Source organism: Podarcis muralis, chromosome 13 (assembly GCF_964188315.1).
Source record: "Podarcis muralis chromosome 13, rPodMur119.hap1.1, whole genome shotgun sequence".
Lineage (NCBI taxonomy): Eukaryota > Metazoa > Chordata > Lepidosauria > Squamata > Lacertidae > Podarcis > Podarcis muralis.
In genome coordinates, this window is record NC_135667.1 from 9,770,359 (window position 1) to 9,796,669 (window position 26,311).

Consider the following 26,311-nt stretch of genomic DNA (forward strand, 5'->3'; position numbering starts at 1 on the left):
TTCTGTATTTTTTTATGAGCAACAGAACAAAAGTAACAAAGAATTAGTTGTGGTGTCAACAGAAAACATCTTGATAATTCTTGTCAGCGAGGAAGCTCCTGTTAGTGCCCAGAACAGTAGAAGAGCGGAAAAAGAGTCTGCCTTGAATCACACAAACTCTAAAGCATACATGTTTCAACTGCTTGATTGTTCTATACTTCCACATTGGCCATGGGATTGAAGAACCAGAGCAGCATGGAGCAGGTGACTGAGTTCATCTTAACTAGCTTCCAACTTCCTAGGCACTTGGAGCTCATCCTTTTTGTGGTGCTTCTTGTTGTTTTCCTGATAACAATATCTGGGAATATCGCCATCATCACACTGGTATGTCTGGATCAGCGCCTTCAAACCCCCATGTACTTTTTCCTCTGCAACCTCTCACTCATGGAGGTCTTCTTTGTCATGTCTATTATCCCCAAGATGCTGGTGGACATGGTTTCTCTGAACAAAGCCATCTCTTTCTTGGCCTGTGTGGCCCAGTGCTATTTCTACTTCTTCTTTGGGGCCAGTGAAACCATCCTTCTTGCTGTGATGGCCTTTGATCGCTATGTTGCCATCTGCAAGCCACTGCGCTATGCCATCATCATGAATGGATGCGTCTGCATTGATTTGGTCCTGGGCTGCTGGATCGGTGGCTTCCTTGCTCCTGTTGCCCCAATCATTTTACTCTACCCACTATCCTTCTGTGGCTCTAATATTATAGACCATTTCTTCTGTGACTACACCCCAGTTGTAAAGCTTTCTTGCAGTGATGTGCAGGCCCTCCTGGCTCTGGAGAATGTCTTCTGCTCAGTTATTCTCCTGGGCTCTTTGTTTGTCACTCTTCTCTCTTACATCTACATCATTGGCACCATCTTGCGCATGCATTCCACCAAAAGTCGACAAAAGACATTTTCCACCTGTGCATCTCACATCACTGTAGCCTCCATTTTTTATGGCAGCTCAATTATCATGTATGCTTTACCCAGCCAGGGATACTCCCAAGATGTCCAGATGGGCCTTGCTGTCCTTACTGGGGTAGTTACTCCTTTACTGAATCCTTTTATTTATAGTCTAAGGAATGAGAAGGTCAAAGAGGCCTTCAAAGACTGTCTGAAGAAGAGAAAATTCACACTCTGAGAATGAAGCAACTTGTTGATCCATCCTGCTCTTCCTTTGTTGAACTGTCATTGGTTTGATTTGTTCTTCTACACATTGCCTGGAGAATGAGGGCAAGTTGTAGGGAGATGTGGTCAGTGCTTTTTTCTTTAAAAAAATGTTTAGGGGTACTCTCATTTTCCTACTCATATTGAAATACTGCCCCTCAACGAGGCCAAACTTAGATTCACAAAATGTTTAGCGGTATGCGTACCACTGCATACTCCCAGAAAAAAAGCACTGGATGGGTTAAATCCCACCTTACCTCCAAGGAGCACAAGGTGCTGTGCATGGTTCTCCGCACTACCCATTCCACCCTCACAACAACTATGTGAGGTAGGTTAAAGAAACAGAAATACAAAATTGGGTCATATGACAAGAAGGTTATTAAAAAAACAAACCAAAAATTGCACCTTTTCTCTCACACACATGCCCAGAAAATGGAGAACATTGTGCATGTGGGGTAGTAGTCACCTTTTTCCTTTAGAACACGGATGGGGAATCTCTGACATATGGGCCAAATATGGTGTTCCAGGTGCCCCCATTGGGATCTTCAAACCATTTCAGGGAAAGCTGCACCCATCCACCATACACATGATGTGATATTTGCATAAGTTATGGGGCAGATAAGGGTGCGGTTTCAAAGGAACTATTACGAGATAAAAGCAGGCTCCTGATTATTCCTTTGCTCAAGGAAGGTTTGCTTTCCAATGTCCAGCAGCTGATCAGATGTTGACACACACCTTGCTCAAGGAAGGTGAAGTAGTCCCCATTCAGTGAAAATCACTTCTTCCTCCCAGTGATGTTCCTTGAAGTTGTCCCATGCTGGGGACTTAGGCACATTGGCAGAACTACCAATCGTGTGACTTCATAATGATGCCACGTGATTGCCAAGTGAGGTGTCCACCCAACAGTCAATCGTTGCCATATAGCAGGCATGTCCAACAGATAGATCATGATCTACCGGTAGATCATTGGATGTCTGTGGTAGATTACTGGTAGATCACTGGCTCCCCCCAAAGAAGCTGAACAACTGTGGCTCCCCTAAAAAAGCTCAGCATTTTACCTCCTCCCTGAAAAAGCTCAATAACTTTGACCTGAACCCTAAAAAAGGGGGTAGATCACTGTCAGTTTTTAACTCTGTGAGTAGATCGCAGTCTCTTGGGAGTTGGCCACCTGTGCTCTACAGGGTGGAGCCGAATGTTCCACTGCCTTCCCTCTAATGTCACTAAGTCTGGGATCCTGGGAAGGATGAAAACTCCTGGCCAGAATTCCAACACACTTGCTGCTGCTGTGCCCGACTCCACTTGCAACCTTGGGGTGGAGGAGAGAAAGAAGAAGATAAGCTAATGTATTGTAATCATTATTATTTATTTATTATACCGCCCTTCATCTGTGGATCACAGGGCAGTTTGCAGTACAGACATCCCTTCCACATACACACGATCAATTAGTAATCAACTGTGTATACACGCAGTGCTGGGAAATAATCAAATAATTCAATTCAAACCAGGAAATGTTGGGAGAGAGCTGGAGAGTGCTTGTGGCTCATGGATAGGCCATCCCCGGAGCTCAGAGAGGAAGCCCCTTAGAGACCAGAAGTGTAGTGGGGCTTTGTTTAGGGTGCTCAGCCTCCCTGCCTAACAGACGGTGTGTGGGGCAGCGCAGCAGCAGCAGTCACTTTTCCACACGTCCTCCAGCCTCCTGCCCACCTCAGAGCTTCAATTCTAGTTGTGGATATTTTTGGACACAGTATTCTTGGTCCAATGGGGACGCGGGTGGCGCTGTGGGTAAAAGCCTCAGCACCTAGGGCTTGCCGATCGAAAGGTCGGCAGTTCGAATCCCCGCGGCGGGGTGCGCTCCCGTTGCTCGGTCCCAGCACCTGCCAACCTAGCAGTTCGAAAGCACCCCCGGGTGCAAGTAGATAAATAGGGACCGCTTACTGGCGGGAAGGTAAACGGCGTTTCCGTGTGCTGCGCTGGCTCGCCAGATGCAGCTTGTCACGCTGGCCACGTGACCCGGAAGTGTCTGCGGACAGCGCTGGCTCCCGGCCTATAGAGTGAGATGAGCGCACAACCCTAGAGTCTGGCAAGACTGGCCCGTACGGGCAGGGGTACCTTTACCTTTACCTTTACTATTCTTGGTATGGGTTGAAGAGAGAGTGGCAGAGAGGGAGTTTAAAGGGTGTTTAAAAGGTGTTCCCCACCTTATGTGATTTCACTTAAGCATGAGGGGGCCCGGAATGTAACCCCAAGATAAGTGGGGAGTCACCTGCATAAAAACACAACAATGCATAACATAATTACAAATGAAACCCTCCCCCAAACCACATACACAGTTTCAAAGGCCATAGATTATTTAATTAGCCAAAGGTACACAGAGGATGAATGGTTTTTTCCTGGCACCTAAATATATGAAAGGAAAGCACCAGGCGAGCCTCCCTGGGGAGAGCATTCCACAAACAGTAAGAACAAAAGTGCTTACTGTTGCTAAAGGTGAGCCCCACTTTAAATGAACTGTTGGGAAATAACTCCTCCCTCTGGAAAATAATTGATGAAATAGTATTATAAGATGTTTCTCCTTTTGAATGCAACCTGTCAATATCATGCCAGCACACATGTTTCAGAGTAGGAGAATATAGTAGCTGAATCATAGATTGTCTGCTTTGCCCGAATAAGGTCCCAGGTTTGACCTCCACCATGTCCAGGCAGAGAAATTGCTGGAGAAATTGCCAACCCAACCCAAATATAGGATTGAACATGGGACTGTTTGAAGCTGGCAGGGGCTGCTGGGAATTGTAATCCAAACACAATGATAGAACAAGGATGAAGAAGACTGATTCATGCAGCAGAAACCTGGTCTGTTCCATCTCAGTATAATTGTCATCTTCCCAAGGTACCTTTAAATAAATTGTGCCTTGCTGGTATTCTATAGAGAGGATTAGGAAAGGCACCCAGCCATGGTAAGATTCATGGACTTGGAAAACTTACATCATTTCTGTTTGAGACTTTCAGCTGATAACTGCACCATACTTAGGCAACACTCTACAAATTTACCCTACACAGGAACACTTATCTATTATTTAACTTATGGATCAACATGGGCAAATTTGCTTTTTGTGTAATGTTTACTTTTCTCTTTGTTTCCTTTTTTGTTGGTTTTAATGTCTCTGTTCTTTTGTTTATATATTGTAAGTCTCTTAAAATTACTTTAGTAAAACAGTGACCAGTAAATTTAATGAAGCAAATAACAGACACACTATTATCTATGCTATACTACACAATCCAATCATTACATAGCAAAAAGTTGGCATTTTAATTGTTTCAGCGCTTGATCTGAAAATGCATATGAGCCTCTCCTCTCCAGGAAGGTATTTAAAGGGCAAATTTTTGATGTCTAGGAGCCAATAAAACTGCTTGGAGGTTTTAATGCAACCAAGCAGTACATAAATGTTGCAAAATAAATTGGGGTTTTTTAAGTACAGTAAGAAGTCAGTCCCACAGAATTCAATGGAAATTTGAACACTAATAATGTATGAGGAAATGTTGATTTCATTATTATTATTATTTGTATTCCTTAAGAAGATTGGGATGCTCTGGTTTTAAGTGTAAGCCTTTTGGCAACTGTAAGGGAGGGGGATCCTGTTAGTGCCCAGATTACTGGAAGAGATGAAGAACAGTTTTCCTTAAATCATACAAACCCTAAAGTGTATATGTGTGTGTTTCATCTGCTTGATCATCCCACAATTCCACTTTGGCCATGGGAATGAGGAATCACAGCAGCATGGAACAGGTGACCGAGTTCATCTTAATTGGCTTCCAACTTCCTAGGCAATGGGAGCTCTTCCTTTTTGTGGTGCTGCTTCTTGTTTTCCTGTTAACGGTAGCTGGGAATATCACCATCATCACACTGGTATGCTTGGACCAGCGCCTCCAAACCCCCATGTACTTTTTCCTCTGCAACCTCTCACTCATTGAGGTCTTCTTCGTCACATCTATCATCCCCAAGATGCTGGTGAACATGGTTTCTCTGAACAAAGCCATCTCTTACTCGGGCTGTGTGACCCAATGCTATTTCTACTTCTCCTTTGGCGGCAGTGAAGCCATCCTTATTGCCGTGATGGCCTTTGATCGCTATGTCGCCATCTGCAAACCTCTTCGCTATACCATCATCATGAATGGATGGGTCTGCACCGATCTGGTCTTGGGCTGCTGGGTTTGTGGTTCCGTCACTACACTTGTCCCCATCATCCTGCTCTTGGACCTATCCTTCTGTGGCTCTAACACCATTGACCATTTCTTCTGTGACTATGCCCCAATGATAAAGCTTTCTTGTAATGATGTACATTTCAACCTGGCTCTGGAGAATGTCGTGTCCTCGGTGGTGCTCCTGGGCTCTTTGTTTGCCACTCTTCTCTCTTACGTCTACATCATTGCCACCATCTTGCGCATGCAGTCCACCACAGGTCGACTAAAGACATTTTCCACCTGTGCATCTCACATCACTGTTGCTTCCATCTTTTATCTCTGTTCAATCTTCATGTACTCTTTACCCAGCCAGGGATACTCCCAGGATGTCCAGATGGGCATTGCTGTCCTTACAGCAGCTGTTACACCTTTACTGAACCCTTTTATTTATAGTCTAAGGAATGAGAAGGTCAAGGAGGTATTCAAAGACTTTCTGAAGAAGAGGAGATTCACACTGTGAGAATGAAGCAACTCTTTGATACACCCTGCTCTTTCGTCATAGCATCCTGCTGATTCAGTTTGTACTGGTTGATTGGAATGCGAACAAGGGTGTTGAACTGCTGGTTGTGTTGTTTCTTCTGCATTGATGTAGTTTGATAGGAAGAAGTGACCCCTTTATTTCAACTTCAATAAAGGTAATTAAACAATTGCACCATCAAATCACTGCAAGAATGTTGGAAGTGCAATTCAGTCACCACATGTAAAATGACCGTATATAAAAAACTGGGTAACTGGGGTTTGACCTTCACTCTGTGTGTTCCAGTCTATGTTTTCTGGCAATTAGAGCTGCTGGAATAAAGGGTGAAAAGTAGGATTAAATATCCTGTGGATCCCTTGCTAGTATTCTTGGGGATGCAGTCTCAAATTTAATTCTCCCCCTCTTCCTGAATAAGTCCCAATCCAGGGAAAGTATATATTGACACTGCTACTGGCATCTTCATGAGTTTTCCCACTGCCTGAAACTATTGGAATGCTCTATCCTTCTCATACTTCTGTAGAAACTGAGCTCCATCTGATACAGACAGACAGCTGTCATAACTGTGTGTATGATTGTTATCTGCATGCCTTGGGAGTTTAAGTTATTGTGACTTATATTGTAATTTGATATTCTTTGAGAAATTTATTGGGATTGATTATGGCATAGGGTTTTTAGGGGATAGTGTAGAGAGTTTTCATTAGAACTGAGCTGAAATATCAAATAATTGTCACTGTGAGAAAGTTCTTCCTGATGCTTAGCCAAAATCTCCTTTCTTGTAACTTGAATGCATTGATTCAGGTCCTACTCTCTGGAGCAGGAGAAAACAAGCTTGCTCTATATTCCCCAAGTGGTAGCCCTTTAGATATTTGAAGACGCAAAGGCAAATCTAGGGGAACAAAACTGGTTTGGTTGCACTGGCCACGGAACTTCTGGGGCACTGCAACAATTTGAGACACGAAAGTCTACAAGTAGGAGAAGGCTAGCATATTTCTTCTCAGTCTCTTCTTTCCCAGAGTAAACATACCCAACTCCCTCATCTGTTCCTCATAAGGCTTGGTTACAAGACCCTTGCTAATCTTGGTTGCCCTCCTCTGTGCATGCTCCGCCTTGTCAACATCCTTAAATTATTCTTTATCACAAACTTTTTCCTAGAGACACATTTTTGTACACATTATGTGGCTCAAGGACAGCTGAGTTTCAGTATGCATACTATTTCAGAAAGTGTGACTTAGGTAGGTTTGTGTTTAAATGCAAGCTGAATTAAATCTTTCCCACCATCCCTGCAATGAGTCCAGATCCACTTTGTCTCTAGGTTTAATAAGCAGAAGGAATATACCATCTGTGTTTCATACGTCATCTTGGAGATGGTTACCACAATCCCTTGGACATTAATTTCACAATAAGGGAAGCAAAGAAATAGGGGCATATTTTGATTTGTGTTGTATGTCATGCAGTGTCTTTAACAGAGGTGCATATATGATACTATTTACATGATACTCCCACTTGCACATTCAGTGTGAAATCATATCTATCGTCCACACACATTAAAGCTTTGTTTTCAGTGTTTGTGGAATGGGTCCTATTCATATACAGCTGTATGCATTAGAACTCTGAGGCAAAATTTAGTTACTCAAAGAGATATCTGTCTTTAAGTTTCTTTTCATTAATGCTGAATGTGTGGCTAATAGAAATGAGGGGAGAACCTACCTATTTCTGGCTTCCAAAAGAAAATAGGTGAACCAAAAAACCACCATTTCCCCAAAAGTATGCTTCTCAAATTTTGCAATGCCGTCATTCCACCAAGTAATATGTACAAAAATGTACGTACTAGAGTGAAGTGTGCATATAAATGTGTATATTAGTGACAGTTGCTTTGCAACAATGTTTGTATTTGAGAAATGTGCAATAAAATGATGCTAATGAATTTTAAGTAGAATTTTTTAAAAATGAAAACCGATATGGAAATGTAGAGAACTGAATTTATGATTATGGGAAATTGAGAGAAACTAAAGCTGACAGGTAAGAAAAATTAACAATTCACAAATATTATGTATCAGGGGCTATCTTCCATGCTCGCTTCATTCAGCAACCCCCCTGTTCTGTTGGAGAATTTTAAGTTCAGCTGATGGATGTTGTACATATATGGGTGTTTGCTTGTTAATAAAATATCTCTTCTAAATTCATACATTGAACCTGGAGCTTCAAAGATCACACATGTTACTAGGATTGAATACTGTGTACAACCTGCCTTCATTTTTTCTCTCCTTCCCTGCCCTGACTTCATGCAAATTCAGGATTGTGATGTGTGACTAGAAAACCTCCAGTGGAGGCTACGTGATGATAACCTTACATTTTTATGCATATAGGAAGACATACACTCCATTTTTGTTCTGGAACAGTTGACAGGTATGCATACTTTCTTTCCCTTTAATTTTCCTTTCCCCTTCTAATTCTTACAAAGCAGATAAATGATGCCAACTATCACTTCATTATCTAAGTTTATCATGGTCCCTTGAGGCCTCCTCCAAAGCAAACACTTCTAGCTGTGAATATGTCAAGGGGAGACAATTGGTGGAATCTAGTCCCCAACACACACGTAAGGCAAACTTTAAATTGAAGAATATTACCTATTCAAATAGCAAAGGCACATGTTGAGCCAGGCCCAGAAATGGGGTTCACCACCTACCCTAACACCAGCCAGCTCTCTTTGTAAGCCTTCCTGCCTCTGAAGCAATGTGAAGAAACAACAAAACAAATATATTGAGTTCTATCCAATATTAAACATACTTAGAGTGAACCCGTTGAAGGGAAGGGGAGCCTCATCCTGAAGTACCACATTTGTGGCCCACTAAGCCTCTCTATCTGGTATCCCAACTCTCCTCAGGTCACACCCTTCATTTGCTCTGCTTCACACCCACACATGTTATTCCACATCTGGAATGTGTCCTTGAACTCTGCTTCTTGCTTGTCTGTACTTGCTTGTCTTCGGACTGAGCTGGGATAGCTCAGTCAGTACAGCATGAGACTCTTAATCCCAAGGTTATGGGTTCAAGCCTCATGTTGGGCAAATGATTCCTGCATTACAGAGGATCCTCGTGGTCTCTTCTGTTGCAGAAATTTATGTATAGGTTTGGGGGCGGGGTTGCCCCTCCAGCAGACATGCACATGCAGCCCACTACCAAATCAGCACAATCACTTTTGTGACTTTTGCAATTTGTCCCCACAAAACACTTCATCACAGTTTCTTCCTATCTATTCAAAGGGCCTCTGCTGCACAATACCAAATGTAACAATTCACTGATAATTGTATCTATGTACTGGGAAAACTTCAGAAATACATATAGACATATGAGCTCAGCTACTCAGCAGCCCCTCTGCCTGAGTGATAATTCCTGGCATCCTGATACCTGAGTGCCAAAAAGGTTGCCATTCCAGAAATAACAAACCCAGATGTTATGTACTGAGTTGAATAGGATCCAAAATGCAGCAGTCTGATTGGTCCTAGAACAATGCAGCAGTATGATTGGTCCACAGGAGCCACCCAATCCAGCTCCAGGTGGAAGTGAATCCACAACCTGATTGGCCTACAGGAGAATCCCAGAATTAGCCAATCACGTGCAGCCCATTGTGTAAATAATGTATATAAAGCAGATATTTTGGGGAAACATTCATTCCTCCTCACCAGGATGAGCTGAATAAAGAGCATGAAATCCACTCTCAACTCCGAGTATATTTCACCAGATGAAGACAAAAGGGTGTGATTAACTTGGCTGGGAAACACTTGATGGGTGTTTGGTGGAGGGCAAGGGGAACCATGGGGCAGGGGGCAGGATGCTCAGATTACTGCCACCAGACCTCCCCTTTCATGATGTATTAGTGATGTAGTTTGGGGGGGTTGTAACATGGGGATTAGCAGCTAATAAAAGTTTGGGTGCTCTTTTGTTTGAGGCTTCCATCTTGTTTCACCTTGTGGCAGGTGGGAGTCTTCAATAAAGACCAAGCTTACTGGCTGCTGTTTTGCTCTGGTATTCCTGGCTGGTGTCCTTGTTTTTTGTCCAAGGGAGCCCTCAGATTTCTCCATTAACACTTCCAACTCTACAATTCTGTGTTTCCATGCAGATACTGGTCTGTGCAAAATTAGCCACCTTCCTCCTCCCAGTGGGCATCAGTGACTCTCCTGGTGAGAAGTCAAGCAAGCGCAGCTGCCCCACCCTGCCACCCATTATTCCAAAGGAAATGATCTGGCATTACTGTTGCAATGCTTTGAGTCCACAGTAGGGTGACCTAACAAGAGAGAGGGGTAAGATATCCCATTGGTGGCTCAGTACAGCCAATGCAGTAGTGTCCTAGCGTATTTGTTGGGGCAGCAATAAGATTGAAGGAGCCCCAGGTTCATGGTAGCCCCACAGGTGCAGATGACCCAGCAGGGTCACCACTAACCTGGAGCACTCTTGACCTTACAGACATTGCCTCTCCCTGTTCCACTGCTGTCCTGACCAGCACAATGCAGCCAATGACAGGAGGTTATTTACCTCTGTACCCACCCAACCAGGAAACACGTTTCCTACTTAGTAACAGCAATGCGCATTAAAATAACAGCATCAGAAAACGGGGCGGGTCCTCAAGGGTAATTTAGCTGTACTGTGGTACCTTGGTTCTCAAACACCTTGGTACGCAAACGCCTTGATTCCCAAATGCCGAAAACCCGAAAGTAAGTGTTCCGGTTTTTCAACGTTTTTCAGAAGTCGAATGTCCAATGCGGTTGTCAGCTATTGTTTCCGGGGCACCTGCACCAAATAGAAGCCACACCTTGGCTTTCAAACCTTTTCAGAAGTCAAATGGACTTCCAGAACGGATTAAGTTTGAGAACCAAGGTACCACTGTATTGGCGCTTTTGTTTTTGCTATTTATTTTGCATTTTTGTTTTTGAGGCTACTGATTGATTATTGTGTGACTGCAGAAATGGATGAAAGCCCCCCATCCAAACAATGACTATCATCAGTGCAGGTAAGAATTTAATTATTTTTTATCATTTACAATATTGTCTTATTTATTTTATAGTACAGTACATTGGTTATTGCTTTCATTTTATGTCCTGTTAGATTGTAAAATTCATGTAAAATTGCTGTTTTAGGGGTTGTTTTTAAAGTCTGGAATGGATTAAGCCATTTTGCATTACTTTCAATGGGAAAGCGTGCCTTGGTTTTGGAATGCTTTGGTTTTGGAATGGACTTCCGGAACGGATTAAGTTTAAGAACCAAGGTACCACTGTAGGTCAAACCTTCTCATGCAGGGAATCTGCTCCTACTAGCCCAAGAGAAAACATTCTGAAGTGTGCTTGATTCACCTTGAATCCCCAAGAGTGAAATTTTATGCATGTCTACTCAGAGGAAAGCCACAGAGTTCAATGGGACTTGCTCCCTGGTATGATACAACCGTATATATGTTTAACTGGGAGTAAGTCCTATTGAATTCAGAAGGAGCTCCCTTTGTGTAGATATGCATAGCTAATGCATTGATAGTATCAAAAATAGGAGTGGCCCTACAGATGTTCAACTCCCAGCATCCCTGGTGATTGACCTTGCTGCCCTGGGCTATTGGGATTTGGGAGTTCTGCAGCATCTGGATGGCCAAAGGTTAACCCCCTGGTTCTAAAGCATCAAACATTTACTTTTCAGCTCTTAATTGTTTGTAACTATTATTCCTTTGGGAACCTCTCCATGAAATGTAGAAAATGAAGACTTCTGGGAATTTGAGTTTACAAGCCCCTAAGAAGGCATCTATCTCATCAGGTAGATGATAGATACCCATGACAAAGAGTGCTAAGAACAGCTTCTTAGTGTTCTTACTGTTATTAGTGGGAGTTTTGTTTTGTTTTTTTAAGTATACAGTTGCTAGGAGATTCCAGTGTTCCTTGTTGGATGGGAAGAAATTTGAATGCTCTGCTTTTTATCATATATTAAAATAGCTTTTTATTTATTTCTTCACAGGCTGAAGAGAGGAAACACGACAGGTAAGTTCAGCAGACAATAGATTGTAGGCAATAATGGATTGTAGACTATATTAGTTGAAATTAATGAGCATGATTGGGGTCCTTTATTTTTCAACAGGTCTACCGTGAGTAAAAATTAGTTGGATACAACATACAGTGGAGAAATAAAGAGTGGCCATAGACATAAAGACCAGTGAAGAATGTGGAGAGAGAAAAGTTTTGCTCCCTCTCTCATAAGATTAAAGCTTGGGGACATCCACTGAAGCCGGACATTGGAAAACCCAGGAGAGACAAAACACATAGCACATAGCACATAGCACATCCTTGACTGATGGATTGCATGTGTGTGAATGTGTTTCTTCTGCTTGATCATTCCACAACTCCACATTCACCATGGGACTGAGGAATCAGAGCAGCATGGAGCAAGTGGCCGAGTTCATCTTAACTAGTTTTCAACTTCCTAGACACCTGGAGCTTATCGTTTTTGTGGTGCTTCTTGTTGTTTTCCTGATAACAGTAGCTGGGAATATCACCATCATCACACTGGTATGTTTGGACCAGCATCTCCAAACCCCCATGTACTTTTTCCTCTGCAACCTCTCGCTCATGGAAGTCTTCTTTGTCACATCTATTATCCCCAAGATGCTGGTGGACATGGTTTCCCTGAGCAAGGCCATCTCTTTTTTGGGCTGTGTGGCTCAATGCTACTTCTACTTTGTCTTTGGCACGTGTGAAACCATCCTTCTTGCTGTGATGGCCTTTGATCGCTATGTTGCCATCTGCAGACCACTTCACTATGCCATCATCATGAATGGATGGGTCTGCACCTATATGGTCCTTGGCTGCTGGCTTGCTGGATTCCTTTCTCCTGTTGCCCCATTCATTTATTTCTATCCACTATCCTTCTGTGGCTCTAATATTATAGACCATTTCTTCTGTGATTATGTTTCAATGCTAAAGCTTTCTTGTAATGATGTACATTTCAATCTAACTTTGGCTTCAGTCCTGTCCTCAGTGGTGCTCCTCAGTTCTTTGTTTGTCACTCTTCTCTCTTACATCTACATCATCGTCACCATCTTGCGCATGCACTCCACCAAAGGTCGGCAAAAGACATTTTCCACCTGTGCATCTCACATCACTGTTGCCTCCATTTTTTATGGCAGCTCAATTTTCATGTACTCTTTACCCAGCCAGGGACGCTCTCGGGATGTCCAGAAAGCAGTTGCTGTCCTTACTGGAATGGTTACCCCATTGCTGAACCCTTTTATTTATAGTCTAAGGAATGAGAAGGTCAAGGAGGCCTTCAAAGACTGTTTGAAGAAGAGGAAAGCTCTTTGATGTACCCTTTCCTTTCTTCATTGCACCATCATGATTCAGTTTGTACAGGTTGATTAGTATGTGAGCAAGTATGTGATGGACTGCTGGTTGTGGTGTTCCTTCTGAGCTGAAGGTCTTTTTGGGGGGGGGGTTGCAAGTCCTGTCTTTCAGCTACTATATCACCAGCAAATGATTGCATGAACATTGAAAATGCAAGGTATCACCACGTGTAAAATGGTTATAAATAGAAAACTGGGTAACTGGGAGCCAGTGTGGTGTAGTGGTTAAGAGTGGTAGTCTCGTAATCTGATGAACCGGGTTCGCGTCTCCGCTCCTCCACATGCAGCTGCTGGGTGACCTTGGGCCAGTCACACTTCTTTGAAGTCTCTCAGCCCCACTCTCCTCACTGAGTGTTTGTTGTGGGGGAGGAAGGGAAAGGAGATTGTTACCTGCTTTGAGACTCCTTAGGGTAGTGATAAAGCAGGATATCAAATCCAAACTCCTCCTCCTCCTCTTCTTTTTCTAACTGGGTATGACAGACAGACCCCGGGTTAGCCTCCTATTGACCCAGAAACCAATCAAGACTGTGTCTATTATTGTAAAATCAGGAGAGAGTGGTCTCTTGGTTGACCCAGTGGTGTAGCGTGGGGCGTGCAGGGGGGGGCGGCCGCACCGGGCGCAACATCTGGGGTTAGGGCAAATCCACGGGTTAGGGGGCGCAAATCCATGGGTTAGGGGGCGCAAATTACTTGCCTTGCCCCGGGTGCTGACAACCCACGCTACGCCACTGGGTTGACCACAAACTTGACATGAGCCAACAGTGTGACGCGGCAGCTAAAAAAGCCAATGCAATTCTGGGCTGCATCAATAGGAGTATAGCATCTAGATCAAGGGAAGTAATAGTGCCACTGTATTCTGCTCTGGTCAGACCTCACCTGGAGTACTGTGTCCAGTTCTGGGCACCACAGTTCAAGAAGGACACTGACAAACTGGAACGTGTCCAGAGGAGGGCAACCAAAATGGTCAAAGGCCTGGAAACGATGCCTTATGAGGAATGGCTAAGGGAGCTGGACATGTTTAGCCTGGAGAAGAGGAGGTTAAGGGGTGATATGATAGCCATGTTCAAATATATAAAAGGATGTCACATAGAGGAGGGAGAAAGGCTGTTTTCTGCTGCTCCAGAGAAGCGGACACGGAGCAATGGATCCAAACTACAAGAAAGAAGATTCCACCTAAACATTAGAAAGAACTTCCTGACAGTAAGAGCTGTTCGACAGTGGAATTTGCTGCCAAGGAGTGTGGTGGAGTCTCCGTCTTTGGAGGTCTTTAAGCAGAGGCTTGACAACCATATGTCAGGAGTGCTCTGATGGTGTTTCCTGCTTGGCAGGGGGTTGGACTCGATGGCCCTTGTGGTCTCTTCCAACTCTATGATTCTATGAGAGGAGTGAGTTAGAACACAACGGTTTAAATATCAAATAGGGCTTTTCTGACAGTGAATGTTTGTTAGGGCTTAGAGAGTACCTAGACAGGGCGTAGTTCAGAGCCTGCTTAGGACTGAATTAGAAGTTAGCTAGGCAGGGCAAGCCAGATCATTTTCGTGAGGGAAGATCTTAGAAGGGACTGGGAGTGTTTTATTGGTTGATATTGGCACCCATCTGTCTCAAGAGACAATGCAGTGGGACCAGACCACTAGCCACTCTAGAAGGCATTGTTGTATTCAGGGAGAGGTTCAAAGTGAGAATTTCAATAAAGTTCTGTAAAGAGTGAGTGAAACAATGAGCTGTGCCTTATTTTGTTGTTGTTTAGTCGTTTAGTCGTGTCTGACTCTTCGCGACCCCATGGACCAGAGCACGTCAGGCACTCCTGTCTTCCACTGCCTCCCGCAGTTTGGTCAGACTCATGTTTGTAGCTTCGAGAACACTGTCCAACCATCTCGTCCTCTGTCATCCCCTTCTCCTTGTGCCCTCAATCTTTCCCAACATCAGGGTATTTTCCAGGGAGTCTTCTCTTCTCATGAGGTGGCCAAAGTATTGGAGCCTCAGCTTCCAGTGAGCACTCAGGGCTGATTTCCTTAAGAATGGATACGTTTGATCTTCTTGCAGTCCATGGGACTCTCAAGAGTCTCCTCCAGCACCATAATTCAAAAGCATCAATTCTTCGGCAATCAGCCTTCTCTATGATCCAGTTCTCACTTCCATACATCACTACTGGGAAAACCATGGCTTTAACTATACGGACTTTTGTTGGCAAGGTGATGTCTCTGCTTTTTATGATGCTGTCTAGGTTTGCCATAGCCTTTCTCCCAAAGAGCAGGCGACTTTTAATTTCGTGACTGCTGTCACCATCTGCAGTGATCATGGAGCCCAAGAAAGTAAAATCTCTCATTGCCTCCACTGCCTTATTAGAGAACCCATTAAGCTGTATCTCTCATCAAGATTATGTAAATAAAATTCTAGTTTTGTTCCAAAAGTGCCTCATCCTTACTTTGATCCTCTGGGACGGGGATAAGTATAAATAAGTGATTTCATAAAATCAGTTACCTCTAAAGTAGGTTAAAGTAACAGAAGTATAAAATTGGGTCAGGTGACAAGAAGGCTGGGGGGGGGCACACACAGATCATGTCATCCACACATACCCAATAAAGGAAGTAGATTTTCCTCCCAATTATTTCCCATCATTTTGAGTGGAGGGTAGTAAATCTTCCTTCATCATCACCACCAAAATGCCTTAGAATAGCAATAGATCTGGGTACTGTGAGGAGTGAAAAATAATGGCCAGGCTCCCATCACACTTGCTGCTGCCCCACACCACACCACTTCCAAGCTTGGTGGTGGTTGTTAGGAGAGAGAGAAGAAGCTGTGGTAATGGTGAGCCCCACCCTCAGCAAACTGTTCAAGAGCCCCTTCCTGGATAAATTTTGGTGAAATGGTTCCCCCTCAATTTCTCTGTTCACAAAAATGAAGCATGCTCATTTCCTGCTGGGATTAGTAAATAGAGCAGAACAGAGCTTTCCTTGACTATCAGCCAAGGAAATGAAACTGAAACAACTTTACCTCGGATTTCAATATGACGATCATTTGTCAGGCTTGATGGAATTGATGATTAAAGAATGAGTAAGTAGGGTTGGCATATGCCCATAATTCCCTGGACATATCCAGGACGTATGGCAAGTCATGTCGGCAGTGTTGTTTTTGCCGATTTATCGAAAAATAGCTCCAAATAGCTAAAAAGTAGCTCCAACTACTTCGGGGGGGGGGAGGAATCTCAATAACTTTTCTGCCTGGATTTTTTGAAAAATGGCAACCCTAGATGATAATAGCCCCCATGGGAATCTCATGTAGCACCGCCGAGAGAAGGAAGATGGGGAACCTCAAGCCCAAGAGCAAAATGTGTAACTCTCTAGCCTTGCTATCTCTTCCATGTAACTCTCCCAAAGCCACAAGTCTCATTTACTCCCCAAAGTATCATTTCCATGGCTGTTTCACCTCCTATTCCAATGCAAACACTTTCGTATTGCTGTTCCAATTCTTTGAATCCTTACTCATGTGACCTTAGAAAAGAGAGAAGTAAGGATCACCATCAGCTCATGAGAGCTGAGACAGCAGTGTCCTAGTGGTGGTAGCACTGCGTTTGTTGGGACAGAAGTGGGATTGAAGGAGCTACAGGTTTTTGGTAGCCCCATAGGTGTAGGTGCATTGCTGCCTGACCAGCTGAGTGCCACAGATGGGTCAAAGTTAATGCCTCTGCACACACAAATCTTGAGTGACCACTGAGACACACTGTCTCCTACCTAGTATCAGAGAGCTGGAAGGGACCTCAAAGGTCATGTAGTAGCAGTAGCACAAACTTTCTGCTATTACAGAAGATCTGCTGCTTCTCACCCCAAAAAAACCCCACAATTCTGAACTGTGCTCGAACCATCTTGAATCCACAACGGTGAAATTCTATGCATGTCTTCTCAGAAGAAAGCTACATTAAGTTCAGTGGGACTTGCTCTTCAGCCCTGTACGTGTTTACTTGGGAGAAAGTCCTACTGAATTCAGTGGGAGTGTCCTCTGAGTAGACATGCACTGTCAGTTGAAAATAGAAAAGAATAGAAAATAGAATAGAATAGTATTGAAAATAGAAGTTGTAAACCATATACAGTGGTATCTCGGGTTACATACGCTTCAGGTTACAGACGCCACTAACCCAGAAATATTGCTTCAGGTTAAGAACTTTGCTTCAGGATGAGAACAGAAATTGTGCTCCGGCGGCACGGCAGCAGCAGGAGGCCCCATTAGCTAAAGTGGTGCTTCAGGTTAAGAACAGTTTCAGGTTAAGTACGGACCTCCGAAACGAATTAAGTACTTAACCCGAGGTACCACTGTAGTGCGAATCTTCAACTCCCAATATCCCTTGATGTTGATTATGCTGATGGGCCGGCAAGATTTGGGAATTCTTCAGCATCTAGATGGTGACAAATTAACCACCCTGGTCTAGAGCATCTAACATTTTGCCTACTAATTCTTAATTGTTTGCAACCATTATTCCTTTGGGAATCTCTCCATGAAATACAGAAAATGAAGACTTATGGGAATTTGAGTTAGAAACCACCAATGAAGGCACCTCATCACATAGATATCCTACAGATACCAGGGACAAAGAATGGTGAGAATGAATGCCTTCTCTTGCTATTATTCCATGCCCCCCACCTCCTGCTTTTTACTTTTACTAAAAGCAGCACACAAACATCATCAAAACTCACATAGACGTGCTCTGAAATCTGCATTGTTGCTCCTAAGGCTGCATCAAAGAGCACAACTTTTCTATTTTGGCATTTGCTTTGATTTCTGTTATTTGATTTTGTGTTTTGCTTTTTAGAATACAATTGCCAGGAGCTTACAATGTTCATTATGTGATGGGATGAGATTTATGTGCTCTGCTTTTTTATTTAACACATTTTAAAATGGCTTTTTCTTCATATCTTTACAGGCAGAAGAGAGGAAACACAACTGGTAAGTTCAGTACTTAGTGGACTGTATCCGATATTAATTAGACTGGCCTCATTGAGATTAATGAGCACGACTAAGCAAGGTCCTTTAATTTCAACAGGTCGAAAGTGAGTAAAATTTGTTAGGCTACAGCTTAATGTTTCCCTCCTGTAGCCTCTGAACTGTCACACTGCAGACTAATACAGAACTATTTATGTATTTATTTTTCATGGTATTTCTATGCCATCCCACAACTAAGGTTATCTGGGCAGTGTACATAAAAAATAAAGTATGTAGGTCGATCAATCCACAGATAAAATACTAAAGCTGGAAACTCAAAATCCTTTTTAAAAAATGAACCCTACATACATTTATATCCCTCTCTCATAAAAGTAGGACTTGGGGACATCTAATAGAGAAGACAAAACAAAGTCCTTGTTCATTTTCCCCCACCCACTCTTCTCTCTATACTTCTGTATCGAAGTATCACCTGTGCTTGAGATATTTATCTCCTGAGTACATTGAGTTCAGTGCATTTACTTAACGAGTACACATTGAAATCAGTTTATGTTTTTTAGGTACCTCCCAGATGTACAAAAACAACCAAACCACAAGCAAAGTCAACGAATTCATCTTGCTGGGCTTCTCGGTAGACTGGCAGGTGGATATCGTTTTCTTTGTGGTGCTCCTTTTGGTCTACATGTTGACCATCACTGGCAACGTGGTCATCATTACTGCAACATGGGTTGACCGCCGACTCCACAGCCCCATGTATTTCTTTCTCTGTAACCTGTCCTTCCTGGATGCCATGGTGGCCACAGCCATTGCTCCCAAGATGATGAAGGACTTTTTATCAAAGAAGAAGGCCATATCCGTATCTGGCTGTATCGCTCAGTGTTATTTCTACTTCTTTCTTGGCACCACTGAATTCATCCTCTTGGCTGTCATGTCCTTGGACAGGTATGTTGCTATCTGCAACCCACTCCGATATTCCATCATAATGAATATACGCTTGACAATCCAGCTAATGCTTCTCTCCTGGTTTGGGGGCTTCTTTTCAGTCCTTTCTCCAATCATCATTATTTCTCAGCTACCTTTTTGTGGTCCTAACATAATTGACCACTTCTTCTGTGACATTGAGCCATTGATAAGACTTTCCTGTGCTGACACTGCCCTCCTGGAGATGATTGAGTTCTCCCTTTCGACCATTGTGCTCTTGAGCTCTCTGATGCTGACAGTGGTATCCTACCTGTATATCATCACCACCATCCTCCGCATCCAATCTACAACAGGTAGGAAAAAGGCGTTCTCCACTTGTGCTTCCCATATCACGGTGGCCTCCGTCTTCTATGGAAGTGCTATCTTTATGTACATCGTGCCCAACAAAGGCTTTTCCTTTGGCCTCAAGAAAGCTGTGACCCTCCAGACCTGTATTGTCACCCACTTGCTCAATCCATTCATCTATACCCTGAGGAATCAGCAGGTCAAGGAGGTGCTGAAAGACACCGTGTCCAGACTCCCATGCACCACAAAGAAGCTGAAGACAAGCTTACCAAGGAAGGAAGGGTAATCATCAGTGCTGGATACAGCTTAGCCCCCCCCCCCCAATTCACTATTAATATACTTCTTCTTACCAGGGAGAAGAGTCGGTGGAAGAAGATTGGAAGAAATTTAAAGACTATCTACAGAAATGTTGTAAAATTAATGAATGTTAGAATGATGTTGGATAAGAAGTTAAGTGGTTTTTAGCTATAATGCTATAAGGAATATGAAAAAAATGGATTATTAACAGGTAAAAATTTAATGTTACAATATTTTAAGATTAAAGACTAGGATAAACAAAGAGGGAAAGGATTTGCTGAACCAACAAATTGAATTGGAATACAAAAAAGGGAGGTGTGAGGAGGTCCGGGAAACAAGCAAATGAAAGATAAGTAATGGAAAGATGGAATTGTTTTTAACTATTTTTATTTTGTATTTTTCTTTTTTCTTTTTTCATTTTGTAATACTTTGAAAATCTTAATAAATATCTTTAAAAAAATATTAATATACTTCTTCTTAATTGTATTTCAGTTCAAAAATTACTTTGATAAAATACATATTTTGTTATGTGCAAATGGGCTTTAGATACCTATTAGGTCCATAAATTACAATTCAACACAAAAAACAACAATTTGTTGTTGACAAAGGACAGCTGGACATATAAAGGGCCCCGTTACCTTCAGTAGCTTAGGGCCTCATCAAACCTAATTCCAGCCCTGATAACCATCGCCATTCAGTGGAGGATGAAAGAGAACACACAGACATTGGAGACAGCATCCTCCTTCTGCCCAATAGCCTATTAGAAACCATGTGTCCTTCTTTCCTTCTTTTTCCCTGTTGCATTCCTGAGTTTGAAAAACATATTGAAACTTTCCTTACATCCAGGAAACATAGGAACTTTTAAAACATTCCCGTTTCCAGGAGCTTGTCCTACTCTCGAGTAGGACACTGGCAGAGACACATGCTCGACTGGCATGTTCCCTCCCTCCTGGTCAATCATTCGGGAGCTTCAAAAGCTTTCTTCTGCCTGAACATCACAGCCACTGATGCCAACAGACACCGGCACGCTTAGGGATCCGCAGATTCTTCACAGCTCCTGTAACAGACCTCAGCAACTCAGCATTTTGGTGTCATAAAAAATATATATTAATGAATGCTAGAAGAATGTTGGAATGAAGTGATATGGCTTTAGTAGAAATGTTATAAGGAATTAAATATAAATAGATTAATAGAGTATTAAAGGAAAAATAAGGTTAAAATGTGTTAAGATAATTATAGGATAGAAAACAGGGGACGATGGAAAGGAATTGCTGAAATAATTAATAGATGTGGAATACAAAAAAGGAGGTGTGAGGAGGTCGAGGAAATATGTGAAAGAAAGAAAGATAAGATATTGGGGGAAAATTTTTTTTCTTATTTTTCTTTTTTGTTTTGATGTGTTTTTTAAACTGTTTTTCTTTTGTCTTGTTAGTTTAATGTTTTAGTGTTTTTTGTATTGTAATGTATTGTTTTTTCTGTGCTTTTTCTTTTTTGTTTAAATTGTTGTAAAAGTAATAAACATTATTAAAAAAAGCAACTCAGCATTTTGGCTAATCTACTTTAAGTGCATATAAACACACACGGAGCACTGCAACATGGCTCCTTCTCTCTCTAGCATCAGACAGCAAAGGGGGGGGGGACAAAGGACAATAGTCCCACTTCACAGAACGCAGTAACACAAACTTCCTGTCTCCGTCACTTCCCACTCTGTGGAGTCAAAACATACATCGTCATGCGATAGACAAAAATCCCATGACTGCAATCATGGAGCAGGAATTCTAACACCCAGATGTTTTGAGAATTCTATTCCAAACATTCAATTTACAAATGGTAGTTTTAGTTTTTTGAAGCCTACTGCATAATAAGTCAATGTGTAATAGAAGGAAGAGCCACTTCATCAGCTTTCCTGAGAAATGTTCTCCATCTCCCTCAACCATCACTTGGCAGCAGACATTCCATAAGGCTACAACAGATGGAGGGGGCAGGGTCACTCCATTGACTCAGCCAAGAAACATTCAACTTTTGGCCCCTCCTCTTTTCCAACTATTTCCATTCCAGCTGATTGTTATAAGGACTTTGTATCTAAGAACTAGTGGTTGATTGCCCTTTCCCCATTCTCCCTCTCAATGTGTGTGTGTGTGTGTGTGTGTGTGTGTGTGTGTTGTAACTTTTAAATTGTAAGTTTGAGGGCAATGACTATCTTATTTGGCTGAATCGTGGGTTTAATTTTTTTCAAAGAAAGAAACAATAAATATGGCAAGTCATTTCTATTACTATCTAATTGAATTCATTTTGCATGTTATAAAAGCCGTTCTAAAATATTTATGTGTTATTCTGTTGCCTATATTGAAGATTGCAGGATTAGGGAGTGGGGTGGAATAAAATCATAGTTGAGAAGTGTCATGAGGGGAAAAAATCACTTCCGAAGGTCCGTTTTCCAGGTGGGGAATTTACCAAAAATAAAAAGACACACACAATTTCAAAGGAAAAACCCCAGAAAACTAGAGCATCTTTAATACCACTGCAATAGGACCAATATTACAGGAAAGAAAGGTAGATTCATGGTACAAACATACAGGGTTTATACAATGGTACCTCAGGTTACAGACGTTTCAAATTACAGACGCTTCAGGTTACAGACTCCACTAACCCAGAAATAGTACTTCGGGTTAAGAACTTTGCTTCAGGATGAGAACAAAAACGGTGGCGGCATGGCGGCAGCGGGAGGCCCCATTAGCTAAAGTGGTACCTCAGGTTAAGAACAGTTTCAGGTTAAGAACGGACCTCCAGAACAAATTAAGTTCTTAACCAGAGCTACCACTGTATATATGTTTTCTGCTGCCAGGGAAGTTCCCTGGCTTTATTTACATATTAATATCTAAAACAAACAACTCCCACTACTTTACAAAGAAACACATCTAGGAACATTTGTAAGATTAAATACCAAAGGGATCTGTGATGAGCATTTGAATTTCCTAGCTGATTGATTCAGCTTCTTGCAGGGCCAGATTTAGGTTTGATGAGGCCCTAAGCTACTAAAGGTAATGGGGCCCTTTATATGTCCAGCTGTCCTTTGTCAACAACAAATTGTCACTGTTTTTTGTGATGAATAGTATATGGTAATTTATGAACCTAATATGTATCTAAAGCCATTTGAACTTAACAAAATATGTATTTTATCAAAGTAATTGTTGAACTGAAATACAATTAAGAAGTATATTAATAGTGATTTATTTGTTTTTGGCGGGCCGAAAGAGAGTGGGGCCCTAAGCTATAGCTCGTTTAGTTTATACATAAATCTGGCACTGCCTTCCTGTCAACTTAACATAACCCTTCCTGCCAATAAGATTCAACATATATCCTGGCATCCTTAAACTGGGAGATATTAGGCGATCTGACAGGTTTAACATAATCACTTTTAGCTGTACTGCTGTGCTGAAGTTTTACATGGGTTTCCCTTGTCATCCTGCAAGGCATTTAAATAAAGTTCTAAGCTTCTTGTGCCTTCATGTGTGTGTGTTTGACTTTTTTTTTAATATAGCTGCTACCTTTGTTTCCCTGGGGTGAGTTGCAAATGGGGAGTCTGGCTAGGGAAGCTCATTCTGACGCAACAGGGGAAAGTGGCTCTGAGAGAAGTCTTTCATGCTTTTCACCAAGCGGGAAGGAATGTCCATCTTTAAAAAGTCTTAATGCAAAGCTATTTGTTTCTTTGTTTCTGGTCCCAGGTGTTAAAATTAGTCTCTTGAGCCTTAACCTTTAAGCTGGCTGTAAAACGTATTTTCATATCAGAAGTTATGTTTGCCTGATGCTCTCCCCAATCATACTGGGTTCTTGTGAAATGTGATACACTGTCTAAATCCAGCTCTCAGGGCATCCTGGACCTGTCTGTTCCTCAGGCAGTAAATGAATGGATTCAGGAGAGGAGACACGACAGTGTTCAGAAGGGCCACCCCTTTGCTGAAGTCTAATTCACTGGTGCCTTTTGGTTTTATGTACATGAAAATGCAACTACCGTAACTGATGGAGATCACCATGATGTGAGAAGCACAAGTAGAGAAAGACTTTTTCCTCCCTATTGTAGATGGGATGCGCATGATGGTGGAAATAATATTGATATAGGATGCAATGTTTATAGTCAAGGTCCCAAGGAGAGAAAGAGCAGCGGTGAGGAGAACCATGAGTTCCAGAAGACTTGTATCTGTGCATGCCAGTTTAATCAGAGGCCCAATGTCACAGAAAAAATGGTCCATGGCATTTGGACCACAAAAGGGCATTTGAAATAATGTAATTGCTGGAGCCATGATAAGCAAAAATCCCCCAGCCCAAGAGCAGAGCACCATCAATGAGCAGGTTTGGCCATTCATTATGGTTGAGTAGTGAAGAGGGTTACGGATAGCCACATATCTGTCAATGGACATGACCGCCAGCAGAGCAAACTCTGTGGTTCCCACAACCAGGTATAGATACATCTGCATGAAACAACCAGGCAGAGAGATAGTTCGTTGGCCATTGACCAGGTTGGCCAAAGTTTTGGGGAGGACGGTGCTAGTGAGCCCAATCTCCAAGACTGCAAAGTGTCGCAGAAAGAAGTACATTGGGGTGTTGAGACTGTGATTCACGAGTGTAACTGTAATAATCACTATGTTCCATATAATTGTCAAAAGATACATGCCCAGCAGGAGGCTAAAAAGCAATATTTCAACTTGTCGGTTATCTGTTAAACCCCAAAGTATGAATCCACTGACCATGGTGCTGTTCCTCATTGTTAACATGTTCCTAGAAGTAAACAGAAGAGGTATCCAGAGTCAATATTCAGTGTTTATAAACCACTGTAAATATGGGTTTCTATTCAACTTTATTCTTTTATTTGTTTTCTTTCACCATTAAGTTTCAGCAGTACCATTGCTAGGAGATATGATAGGTGATTTGCTGGAACTGACCCAGGGCAATCTCTTGCCCATCCTTGCTTAACCTCTAGAACCTTGTAACCACAATTGCGCTCTCTCACGCGCTCTCTCTCTCTCTCTCTCTCTCTCTCCTGACCTCAGCTTCTCATGTTCTTTGTCCAGAAAATCCAAATCAGTACATCTCCCTGATGTTATTGAGGTTGTCCATGATCTGTCCTGTCTTGTCTATTTTGGTAGCAAGAGACACATTTTGTAGGCGCAGTAATGCTACTTTTACACAAGGGCTGCAAATATTTTTATGCACCATGCCCTTCATGATCATATGTACCATGTGCTTTATATACTTCTAAATATAAAATGGGCCTTTATGGAAAATTCAATAAAAAATATTTTCAGCCATATTTTTTTGTTAGGTTACTAGTGCAATTTTTTAAATAGCTGTGTTCTATTTTCTGATCCTTTCTTTATTAGTACTTCTGTATGTGTGTCACTAGGTCTTGTGGACACAATGAGCACCATCTAGAACATTGTACACAGTCAGTACACAGTAAAGTGCAATATTAAAAACATCAGTGTAGTACAGACTTTAAAAGAACAACAACCTGGAGGACAAATGGTTTTATTGGCTAGCAACCTGCCTGAAATTCAGCAGGGTTAATCCCCTCTCCAGGGACCATCATGTCTCTGTCAGGAGCTTGTCCTACACTCATGTAGGACCCTGGCAGAGACACATGACTGAATGGCATATTCTCTCCCTCCTGGTCGATCATTTGGGAGCTTCAAAAGCTTTCTTCAGCCCAAACATCACAGCGACCAATGCCAACAGACATCGGCACACTTAGGGATCAGCAGAGTCTTCGCAGCTTGAGTAGCAGACCTCAGCAACTCAGCATTTTGGCTAATCTACTTTATTTACATATAAACACACACTGAGCACTGCAACATGGCTCCCTCTCTCTCTAGCATCAGACAGCAAAGAGAGAAAAACAAAGGACAATAGTCCCACTTCATGGAACACAGTAACACAAACATCCTGTCACCGTCACTTCCCACTCTGTGGAGTCAAAACATAAACCGTCATGTGAAAGACAAAAATCCCATGACTGCAATCATGGAGCAGGAATTCTAACATCCTCCAGATTTCATGCACTGATGTGAACAAACACAAAAGGTATTTCAGTCAGGGGCTTTCAGGCAAGGGTCTCTCTCAGCCCTGTGAGGTGGGCTGGGAGGTAGAGGGGGAGATTTGGGAAGTGAGCTTAAAAGGAACTCTGATGGGCAGGTCAAAGGGATAATGAAATGCCTGGGCTAGGTAGGTTGGGGAAAAGATCAGGAAACAAATTGGGTTTGGCTGGAAATAAATTTAATAGGGATTAGGTCCAGATATTCTGAACCAAGCCAGGTATAACTGAGGGGAGTTGGACAATAATTGTTTCTAAACGTCTAGCCTATTTCATTATTATTTTTACCTGAGGGCTCCCATTTTAACAGATGGCTCATGAACCTTCAGATTTTGAGGGAACCAGCGTGTTTTCATGTTTGAAGAGGCAGATCAATACCTAGGATAGGAAGCTTCAAATTTCTACTCAGCCTTGAAGCCCATTGGGTGGCCTTAGGCCAATCAACCTAACCTACCTCAC

General features: G+C 42.4%; 5 protein-coding genes across 5 annotated transcripts; 4 read left to right on the plus strand and 1 right to left on the minus strand.

The window, feature by feature from the left end:
• The first annotated feature begins 210 nt into the window (after nucleotides 1-210).
• LOC114583494 (olfactory receptor 6M1-like) lies at nucleotides 211-1,158 on the plus strand. The gene has a single exon (XM_028704809.2). The coding sequence runs from the start codon at nucleotides 211-213 to the stop codon at nucleotides 1,156-1,158; it is 948 nt and encodes a 315-aa protein (XP_028560642.2).
• A 3,783-nt stretch (nucleotides 1,159-4,941) lies between these two features.
• LOC144325268 (olfactory receptor 6M1-like) lies at nucleotides 4,942-5,883 on the plus strand. The gene has a single exon (XM_077917994.1). The coding sequence runs from the start codon at nucleotides 4,942-4,944 to the stop codon at nucleotides 5,881-5,883; it is 942 nt and encodes a 313-aa protein (XP_077774120.1).
• Nucleotides 5,884-12,286: 6,403 nt separating this feature from the next.
• LOC114583493 (olfactory receptor 6M1-like) lies at nucleotides 12,287-13,231 on the plus strand. The gene has a single exon (XM_028704808.2). The coding sequence runs from the start codon at nucleotides 12,287-12,289 to the stop codon at nucleotides 13,229-13,231; it is 945 nt and encodes a 314-aa protein (XP_028560641.2).
• Nucleotides 13,232-16,674: 3,443 nt separating this feature from the next.
• Nucleotides 16,675-24,527, minus strand: LOC114582270 (olfactory receptor 6C74-like). The gene is made up of 2 exons (XM_077917975.1): nucleotides 23,646-24,527; nucleotides 16,675-16,695 (listed from the first exon to the last, which is right to left on the minus strand). Exons 1-2 carry the CDS (start codon nucleotides 24,525-24,527, stop codon nucleotides 16,675-16,677), a joined length of 903 nt encoding a protein of 300 aa, XP_077774101.1.
• LOC114581951 (olfactory receptor 6M1-like) lies at nucleotides 18,773-19,753 on the plus strand. The gene has a single exon (XM_028702682.2). The coding sequence runs from the start codon at nucleotides 18,773-18,775 to the stop codon at nucleotides 19,751-19,753; it is 981 nt and encodes a 326-aa protein (XP_028558515.2).
• Nucleotides 24,528-26,311: the final 1,784 nt, after the last annotated feature.

Bases quoted from the DNA above. Each gene is read 5' to 3' on its own strand.
- LOC114583494 (XM_028704809.2), top strand. From the start codon at position 211: ATGGGATTGAAGAACCAGAGCAGCATGGAGCAGGTGACTGAGTTCATC.
- LOC144325268 (XM_077917994.1), top strand. From the start codon at position 4,942: ATGAGGAATCACAGCAGCATGGAACAGGTGACCGAGTTCATCTTAATT.
- LOC114583493 (XM_028704808.2), top strand. From the start codon at position 12,287: ATGGGACTGAGGAATCAGAGCAGCATGGAGCAAGTGGCCGAGTTCATC.
- LOC114581951 (XM_028702682.2), top strand. From the start codon at position 18,773: ATGTACAAAAACAACCAAACCACAAGCAAAGTCAACGAATTCATCTTG.
- LOC114582270 (XM_077917975.1), bottom strand. From the start codon at position 24,527: ATGAGGAACAGCACCATGGTCAGTGGATTCATACTTTGGGGTTTAACA. The intron at 16,696-23,645 runs GTCCAGGATGCC...TTGGAATAGGAG, and splicing joins ACTGCCTGAGGAACAGACAG to GTGAAACAGCCATGGAAATG.